The sequence below is a fragment of the Hylobates moloch genome, unplaced genomic scaffold (assembly GCF_009828535.3).
Source record: "Hylobates moloch isolate HMO894 unplaced genomic scaffold, HMol_V3 SCAFFOLD_5, whole genome shotgun sequence".
Taxonomy (NCBI): Eukaryota; Metazoa; Chordata; class Mammalia; order Primates; family Hylobatidae; genus Hylobates; species Hylobates moloch.
In genome coordinates, this window is record NW_026652280.1 from 112,173,378 (window position 1) to 112,183,327 (window position 9,950).

At 39.7% G+C, this 9,950-nt stretch overlaps 1 protein-coding gene and 1 pseudogene across 1 annotated transcript; both read right to left on the bottom strand.

The window, feature by feature from the left end:
- Positions 1-356: 356 nt before the first annotated feature.
- LOC116468347 (CCR4-NOT transcription complex subunit 7-like) lies at positions 357-1,182 on the bottom strand (annotated as a pseudogene).
- A 7,105-nt stretch (positions 1,183-8,287) lies between these two features.
- Positions 8,288-8,927, bottom strand: LOC116468348 (elongin-C-like). Its single transcript, XM_032151962.1, has 2 exons — positions 8,707-8,927; positions 8,288-8,399 (listed from the first exon to the last, which is right to left on the bottom strand). Exons 1-2 carry the CDS (start codon positions 8,883-8,885, stop codon positions 8,288-8,290), a joined length of 291 nt encoding a protein of 96 aa, XP_032007853.1. The 5' UTR covers positions 8,886-8,927.
- Positions 8,928-9,950: the final 1,023 nt, after the last annotated feature.

Consider the following 9,950-nt stretch of genomic DNA (forward strand, 5'->3'; position numbering starts at 1 on the left):
GGATGGAAGGGAGAGATATGAGACAGGGAAATAAATTACAGTCAGTGCTAGTTAACTTAGGAAAAGGGAAAAATAAACCAAATTTGAGTAAAGTTTATCAAAATATTCAATAGGATGTCTCTTTCCCCATTAAATTATATTAAATTAAGGCCAAATTTAACCTGACTGTGTTTCTTTTTCTTAAGATCTGAGATAGGAATGGTCATACTTAGTACTGAAAGGCAGACAATAAAATGGGCCATGAAAGATGGGGGGGAGGTACTGTCTGTTGTTCAAGGGATTCAACCAGAGATAAAATCTATATACAAGCATGTGTGTAGCTCAAAATAAAATAAAAATAAAAGGACTATTTCATGTCATGACTGCTTGCTGGCTTTCTCTTCATATGCATTGCCTGTGCCATTCTGCACACAGGAGGAACCAGAACCAAGGCCATGCAAATGACCACAATATTTGGCATCATCAATATGATCTTGAAAGAACATTTCTCTCATTTCGGAAAAGGCCATTCCTGTGAGAGATGAATCAGATCCTGCCTGATGCTGTGGTCCTATCCGTTCCAGCTCTACCTATTCTGCCACCACCTTTGCAGCTCTTCCTTCATGAACTACTTCACAGCATAAATGACAGGAAAAAACATTCGAAGGATCTCAAAGAAGTCAAGTTCTTCTTCAGGCAAGTTAGAGTTGGTCAGGATTTTAATTAAACAGCCAAAGTCATAACTGTTATGAAATGACAACCATTTGACCCCTTCACAGAGGAGCACTCCCGAAGTCATAAGTTCAGCAAAGTACTGGGTCTAAATTCCTTCCTCCTAATGTTTTTTATACTGGAAATCAGATGTTGTTAGTAGCTCTATAGAGTGCTGGGCATGCATGTCCTCAGTCAAATTAAATTTAAAATTAAGCTGCGAAGTTGAAGTTCCTGGAGGGTATTCACCTTGTTCATTCATAAATGTCAGTCCTAGCTGAATTATCTTTAACAAGTTTACATTACACCGCAATGGTTGTTACTGATAGGATTGCTCCTGAATTCTCTAATAGGTCTTGCAATCACACCTGGAAACTCGGTGTCCATAGCAACGTAATGATATTTTCAGATAACTTGACGAATTTTCTTCATCTCTTCATCCAAGTTGCAAGCCCAAACTTCACAAATTCTAGGGCTATGAGCTACAGTTGCTGCTGGGGTAGTGAGGGTACAAGGGGGTCTCGATGCCAAGCATTAGAATGTTATACTTGATTGAAGATTTGTTCCATAAAATATTTTCTCCTTTATTTATGCACTTGTGTCGCTGAGCTCGCGCTCCACCTCCTCCTCCTCGCCATAGAGACAACACCCAGCCCAGCGGCGGTGGCGGTGGCGGTAGCTGCGGCGGCGACCAGGCGCCATAGGAACCTCTCGCCTAGCAAGGGAGAAAGGCGAGCAGGAGCCGCGCGCCGCCGCACCGTGCTGCGCCGTCCTTTGTATTTTTTTTATTTTTTTATTTTTTATTTTTTAGTATCTATTTCATTTAGTTCTGCTCTGATCTTTATTCTTTCTTTCCTTGTACTAATTTTGAGTTTGATTTGTTCTTGCTTTTCTAGATCTTTGAGGTGCATTGTTAGGTTGTTTATTTGAAATTGTTCTACTCTTTTGATGTGGACATTTACTGCTATAAACATGTCTCTAGGCACTGCTTTTACTGTATCCCATAGGTTTTGGTATGCTGTATTTTCGTTTTCATTTGTTTCAAGAATATTTTTGATTTACTTCTTAATTTCTTCATTGACTCCACAGTCATTTGGGAGCATGTTGTTTCATTTCCATGTACTTGTACAGTTTTCCAAGTTCCTCTTGTTATTTATTTCTGGTTTTATTTCACTGTGGCCAAATAAGATACTTGGTATAATTTCAAGTTTAAAAAATTTGTTGCAACTGGTTTTATGGCCTAACATATGGTCTATACTGAGAATGTTCCATGTGTTGCTGAGAAGAATGTACATTCTGCATTTGTTTTCTAAAATGTTCTGTAAATGTCTGTTGGGTCCATTTTTCTAAAGTACAGTTTATGTGCAATGTTTTTGTTGATTTTCTATCTAGGTGATCTGTACAATGCCGAGAGTGGGGTGTTGAAGTCCCCAAATACTATTGTATGGTAGTCTATCTCCCTTTAGACTTAATAGTATTTGCTTCTTTATATATCTGGGTGCTCCAAGTTTGGAGATACACATATATATGTATAAAATACACATATATTTATATGTACATAAATTTACAAAAATATACAGGTACAAAATGTACGAAAATATACATAAATATATATATATTTAGAATTATTATATCCTCTTGATGAATTGATCCCTTTATCATTAAATAATGACCTTTTTGTCTCTTTTTACAGTTTTTTACTTAAAGTCTATTTTATTTGATGGGAGTATAGCCCCTTCTGCTCATCTTGAATTTCCATTTGTGTGAAAATCTTTTTCCATTTCTTCACTTTTAGTTTATATGTGTCTTTACAGGTGAAGTGAGTTTCTTGTAGGTAGCATATAATTGGGTTTGTTTTTAATCTATTCAGCCAGTCTACACATTTTAAGTGGGTAATTTAATCTGTTCATGTTCAAAATTGTCATTGATAGGTGAGGACTTATTCCTGTCATTTTGTTAATTGTTTTGGGGTTGTTTTGTATATCCTTTATTCCTTTCTTTGTCTCTTATTGCTTACTATTGCAGTCTGGTGGTTTACTGTAGGGGTACTGTTTGGCTCCTTTCTGTTTCTCATTTGTATATCTACTGTACCAGTGAGATTTATACTTTCATGTGTTTTCATGATGGTAGATATCATCCTTTCACTTTTAGATGTAGGACTCCTTAAGCATTTCTTGTAGAATCAGTCTAGTGATGATAATTTCCCAGTTTTTACTTGTCTGGGAAAGGCTAAATTAGCTCTTTTAATATAGCATAACATTTTTTCCTAGCCTGTAAAGTTTCTGTTGAGAAATCTGATGTTAGCCTGATGGAGATTCTGTTATATGTGACTTGATGCTGTTCTCTTTCTGACTTTTGAATTATTTTTTTCTCTTGGACTTTTGACAGTTTGACTATAATGTGCCTTGAAAAGACATTTCTGGGTTGAATCTATTTTGTGATCTTTGAGCTTCCTATATCTGAATGTCTACATGTCTTGCAGGACTTGGAAACAGTGTTAGTCCATTCTTTTGTTACTATAAAGGAATACCTGAGACTGGATAATTTATAATGAAAAGAGATTTAATTGGCTCACAGTTCTGCAGACAGTACAGAAAGCATAGTGCCAGCATTTACTTCTGATGAGGCCCTCAGGAAGCTTACAATCATGGCTGAAGGTAGAAAGGGAACCAGCATGTCACATGACAAAAACAAGAGCAAGAGAGAGGGGGAGATGCCACACTCTTTTAAACAATCAGATCTTGTGTGAACTCGGAACGAGAACTCACTAATTGTGTTAGGCTGTCCTTGCATTTCTGTAAAGAAATACCTGAGGCCGGGAACAGTGGCTCCCACCTGTAATCCCAGCGCTTTGAGAGTCCACGACGGGTGGATTGCCTGAGCTCAGGAGTTCAAGACCAGCCAGGCAACTGAATTATAAAATACCAAAATTAGCTTGGTGTAGTGGTGCACTTCTGCAGTCCCAGCTACTCGAGAGGCTGAGGCATGAGAATTGCTTGAACCCAGGAGGTGGAGGTTGCAGTAAGCTGAGACTGTGCCACTGCACTCCAGCCTGGGTGACAGAGTGAGACCCTGACTCAAAAAATAAAAATAAAAAGGAAATACCTGAGACTGGGTAATATATAAAGTGAAGAGTTTTAATTGGCTCACAGTTCTGCAGGGATTGCAAGAAGCATGGTGCTGGAGTCTGCTTGGCTTCTAGGGAGGTCTCAGGAAGTTTACGATCATGGCTGAATGCAAAGGGAGAGCAGGCATGTCACAGGCGAAAGCAGAAGCAGGAGAGGGAGAGCTGGGGGGAAGGTGCCACACATTTTAAATGACCAGGTCTTGTGGGAACTCACTATTGCAAAGACAACACCAAGCCATGAGGCAAACACCTCCTAGGCCCCACCTCCGACACTGAGAATTACATTTCAACATGAGATTTGGAGGGGACAGTCATCCAAATGATATCAGTAAATTTTCAGCTATTATTTTGTTAAATAAGTTTTCAATGTCTTTGCCTATATCTTCTCCTGGAACTCACAGAATTTGAATATATGGTCACTTTATGGTGTCCCATATGTCATGCAGCCTTTTCAGTCCTTTTTTTTTTTCTTTTTTACTATTTCCTCTTCTTCTTTTCTTTCTTTCTTTCTTGTTTTTTTTTGGGGGGGGCGTCTGACTAGATTACTTCACAACAACTGTCTTTGAGTTCAAAAATTCTTTCTTCTGTTTGATTTAGTCTGTTGTTCGTGCTCTCAATTGTATTTTTTTTATTTCATTCATTGATTTCTTCTGTTTTAGGATTGATGTTTGTTTCTTTTCAATAATATCTATTTTTTTTTAATTTCTCATTCAGATCATGAATTATTTTCTGGATTTCTTTGTATTATTTATCTGTGTTCTCTTGTATCTCACTGAGTTTTTTCAATATTATTATTTTGTATTGTTTTTCAGGCATTTCATAACTTTCTTTTGAGATCTGTTACTGGAGAATTATTGTGTTCCTTTGGATGTATCACGCTTTCTTAGTTTTTAACATTTCTTGTGTCTTTACACTGATATCTGTGCATCTGGTGTAACAGTCACTTCTTCCAATTTTATAAATTGGCTTTCATAGGGAAGATTTTTTACTTATAGATTTATCTATAGTGTTGGTCAGGCAGGGTGCTTCGGTTTTGATTCTGGGCATGTGCAGTAATATAATTTCCATGTGATTTCTTTAGTGATAATTAGCATTAGTGAAATTTGTGTGCTCCTCAGTGGCTTACACTGCAGTCATTAGTGAAGGTTATGATGAAGCTTTTCTGGGCTTGGGAATATTAGGTGGGCTGATCCTCAGGCACCAGTGGTGGCAGCAATGGACAGAAAAGGCTTCCTTTCCGGCCCCTGCTTTCAGTGTCCACAGGTGCTGGCAGTGGTGAATGGGGTGAGCCAGTCCCTAGGCCCATGGATAATGTGTGTGGACACTGGTGCTAGCTGCATCAGGTGGAGCAGATGGAGTCCCAGGCCCCTGGAAGGTGAGTATGGCACTGGTGGCCTATATATAAATATATATATATATATGAGGGGTGGATCCCTCATGGCTTGGTGCTGTCTTTGCAATAAGGAGTTCTTATGAGATCTGGTCATTTAAAAGTATGTGGCACTTTCCCCCCGCAACTCTCTCTCACTTGCTCCTGCTTTCACCATGTGATGTGGTGAAATACACACACACACTCACATGTGTGTAACATATATATTACATATATATGTAAACATCTGTATATATGTCACATATTTATATATGTAGACATCTGTTGCACTGGGACTGACAAGAAGGCTGTAGAACACGGTTCTGGGATGATGCGATGAAGGAGCAGCCAGATGATGTCATCAGGGGCCCAGGCTCTGTCGGCTTTCCTCTGCTTATCTCCATGGGTGGCCTTTACCAGCTGGCTTTTCCCCTCATGGCACATCAGGCCGCATGTCATTACATAGCACACTACTGGGGGTCTCTTGTCCTCTGGCTTCTGGTTGGGTTTGACAAATAGAAGACTTTAGCAGAAGATTTAAGGGGTGAGTATGGACCTGAGAAGTCCCACAGTCTGTTGTCTATAAGCTGGAAGACCAGGAAAGCTGGCAGTGTAATTTATTCTGAGCCCCAAAGCCTAAGAATTATGGAAGCAAATAGTGTAAGCCCTGGTCTGAGTATGAAGGCCAAAGAACCAGGCATGCCTATGTCCCAGGGGCAGGAGAAGACAGAAGTCCTAGCTCAGACACAGAGAGTGAACATTTGGGAAGAGATATTTTTATTACTATCAATTTTCTACAATTTCATCTCTACTTCTATAGAACTGTAAGACAGCCTAGTTAATCAAAGGCAATCAAAGGCATACAATCCTATAGAATCAGATCATCCCTGAAGGCCCTACTAGACAAGGCCAGCATTTCATGGAAGACACCACTAGTGATCACTTTTCTTCATTTTCAAATCTTTAAGTTTTTCTCCCTAAGAAGCTAGGACGTTTTTGGAAGAGTTAACATGTATGTGTGTATGTGTGTGTGTTGGGGGTGAGGGTGGGTATTTAAGTATCACCACTTAGACCAGATTGTGAAAGCCTTCTCTGGCATGCTAAAAAATCTGGGCTTTACTCTGTGCAGTAATAAGGTTCTGAAACAGGGAAGTAACATGATCACTTTATATATTAAAGTGATCAATCTAGTATCAGTGGAGGATAGTTTGAGAAGAAAGAGATGGAGGTTGGGAGTACAGTTAACAGGTTGGTATAATGGTTCTGAAAAAGAACAACCAGGTGATTCAGTAAGGGGATAAGATAAAGAATTTAAGGGGTAAAACCAAGGTATTGGTTTAAAAAAAAAGTTTAAAACCAAGGTAAAAACACCCACACTTGGCAAAGCATTAGGTTTAGGAGTCCAGGCATAGGATGCATCAAAACTACTTAAGGTTTCTAGCTTGTAGCCATTGTTGGAGTCTGGGAATACAGGAGGATCAGTAAGTTCCAGAAAAATAACTTTGGTTTTAGTCACACTGCATAAGAGAAGACCTAGAAACTTTCAGCAGTAACATCTAACAGATAGTTGAAAATATGGGTGGAAGTTAAGGAGAATGGTCAGGGTTGGGAATTAGGTGTTAAAGCCAAATGAATAGATGCATTACCTAGTGAGTAAGTAGAAAAGAGGGTGGAAAGTGAGTACTTGCAGAAAGGAAAAGGAGCTCATGAAGGAAGCTGGAAAACAGTGGTCACCGAAGGAAGAGCATAATGGAATAGTTCTTTCCTCTGACCCTTCATTCTACCACTTGGGACATTTATTACTGCAAAGGTTTGTAGGCCTAGTCCGGTGAGACAGAATCCATGATCAACAAATTAGTCGAAGCAGATTTGTTACTGACAGATAAACAGAAAAAAAAAGAAAGAAAAAGAAAAAAAAAAGAAACCAAGGATTTGGGCCAGCAAGGCTCAATACAACTTTCCAGGGCAGATGGAGTCTTGTCTGCCCATGTTCCATGTCACTCTGCAGCTGAGAGACCCTGCAATCGCTCTGCCATGGGTTTTATACCCTGAGCATTTCTGGGCTCACACAAGGATTGCAGAACACAAGGATTGCAGAACATCCTGTTCTAGTAGGAACAAGGGCATAGTTTGGGTTCTTCTGGACAGTTCCTCCTTATCCCAGGACATTGCATTCTGTAAGTGACAAGGGGGAAAGCTGGGTTGGCCAACGCTGTCCAGGTACCTGTCCTCCTAGATTAGCACTCACTACTTTTTTGAGAACTATTTAATGATATCTGTCTCTTAACCAATTGCATTTCCACTGTATAACTCCTCTAGCATGGGGCCTTGAACACACCTGCCATTCAATGCATTTTGAGTAAATTAATGAAAAGAACTATGAAACAAAAAGGACATGAGAGAGAATTGCTAAGCCACATAGGAGAAACTGAGAAAATGGTCTGCTAGAAATGTCTAAAGAGAAACATCAGGCCCAGCTAGAAAACTGTGGGGTTGGGGTACAGACATCCCAGGGAGGCACCAATAAAGATGGGGATAAACAACAACTAACTCAATTCTCCAGCTGTCAGAGTCTGCTGGAGTGATGGTGTCAGCAGGTGGCCACAAGCCAATGAATTGCTTTTTAATCACTTGTGTAGTGTAGATCCTTGTAGGGAGGCTCCCTTAGAAAGGAACTAAGACTCCTCCTTCTGAGTCTGCCCACCTGGTGAGATCATTGATTGCCCAGAGTACTGATTCATTATCACCAATGAAGATGGAATGGTATCCAACTCACCAGGAAACTTAAGTTCCTACTTTTGATTTCACCCTTGTGAACAAGATTATTAGATTCTTGGTCAATGTAACAAGTTACTCACCCTCTATTTCCCTTGCCTGTTCTGTTACCGATTGATGCCCTTCTCACTTTATAGTCATTGTCACTTCAGAAAGCAGATACGAAGATAAAGAAACTTTATGTTACATCATTTTACATTCTTGGTTTCATAATTAAAAACAGCATTTTAAAGTAGAGATTTTATATTTGCCGGTTGCCAGCTTTTGGGATTGTTGCATTGTTCAAAGGTTAACTTTTGGTATTTTAAAAAATTATTATAATTTATTTAACAATCTAGGAAGTTCACAGTCATCAGCAATTCTGGTGCAATTTGAGGTGTAGTTGGGAATTTGAGAATCTCTGTGGAGCTGTTAGTGTAGTGAACCTTATATGTAAAACATATGCATACTTTTTTTTTTAAAGACAAGGTCTTGCTCTGTTACCCACTCTAGAGTGCAGTGTTATGATCATAGCTCACTGCAACCTTGAATTCCTGGGCTCAAGGGATCCTTCCACCTCAGCCTCCTAAGTAGCTGGGACTACAGGTGTATGCCACTGCACCCAGCTAATTTTTAATTTTTTTTTTGGAGAGACGGGGTCTCACTCTGTGGCCCAGGCTGGTCTTGAACTCCTGGGCTCCAGCAATCCTCCCACCTAGGTCTCCCAGACTGCTGTGATTATAGACTTGAGCCACAGCATGCAGCTTACATGCATACTTTTGATAGCACATGTGAAGAGATTTCTCTAAAACTGACCTCACTGATTTCATTTTCAGCAAGCTGACCTGGGCCACTCAACATAGCCTTTATTGTTATCGATGTCACTGCATATTCCCTTTTTACAATAACTTTGTGACTATTAGATGATATCAATTTGACATACATGGCATCAGGGCCTTCACAGTCACCATAGGTTTTTTTCCTTCCATCTATATGTTCTTATCAAATTCCACATTGCTTCACCAGGAACTTTAGTAGTTTCTTGTCAGCCCCACAGCTGCTGCAGCTGTGTCCATGTGCACTGCCACAACCACTACTCCAGGGCTGCCCCCCTACTCCCAGCTGCCTGCCCCCATGGGTTCCTGACTTTTGGTGCTTTATCCTTGATTTCTGCCACATTAAAGCCATAGGAGTCAGGGGTGGGCTTGATGCATTCAGGTGACATAGTCTGCCTTCCATGAGAAATAACAAATTCCCCATTTTATTCTTCTAGCAAAGGAGCAGTAATGAATTAACTTTTTAAACATTCTTTATTTAATACTCATGATCCTAAGTATAGTGAAAAACATAATAAACATTAAAGTAACATTTGCCAAATATGTCAAATCTCATCCCAAACATCAATAAGACCAAATATTTTAAATTCCTAGCAGATGGTGCATTTATTTAGAGGTTCCCATCCCTTTTAACTACAGAGATCTCTTTACAATGTCAGACAATTTAATGGATTCTCAGAAGAGTATCTGAAGTTTTAATGAAAATTCTGATGATTGAGAAAACATCTGATGAAAATCTGTTATGGATTCGGTAACTCCTTTTTTTTTTTTTTTTTTCTGAGACAAGGTCTCGCTCTGTCTCCCCAGCTGAAGTGCAGTGGCATGATCTCGGCTCACTGCAACCTCCACCTTCTGCACCTTCTGTGTTTATGTGATTCTCCTGCCTCAGCCTCCCAAGTAACTGGGATTATAGGCACGCACCCCCATGCCCAGCTAATTTTTGTATTTTTAGTACAGATGGGTTTCACCATGTTGGCCAGGCTGGTCTCAAACTCCTTACCTCAAGTGATCCACTTGCCCACCTCGGCCTCCCAAAGTGGTGGGATTACAGGCATAAGCCACAACGCCCGGCCTCAATAACTCCTTTACATGAATTTATGAATAATTAATTACAACACTGTAGATTGTTACACTGTTTGTCCACAGAAAATCAAACCTCCTGGTTCAATTTCTT

Excerpts from the sequence above, each read along its gene's own strand:
- LOC116468348 (XM_032151962.1), bottom strand. The coding sequence starts at position 8,885 with ATGTATGTCAAATTGATATCATCTAATAGTCACAAAGTTATTGTAAAA. Across the intron at positions 8,400-8,706 it reads CTATCAAAAGTATGCATGTA|TTTTACATATAAGGTTCACT; the intron begins AGCTGCATGCTG and ends AGTATGCATATG.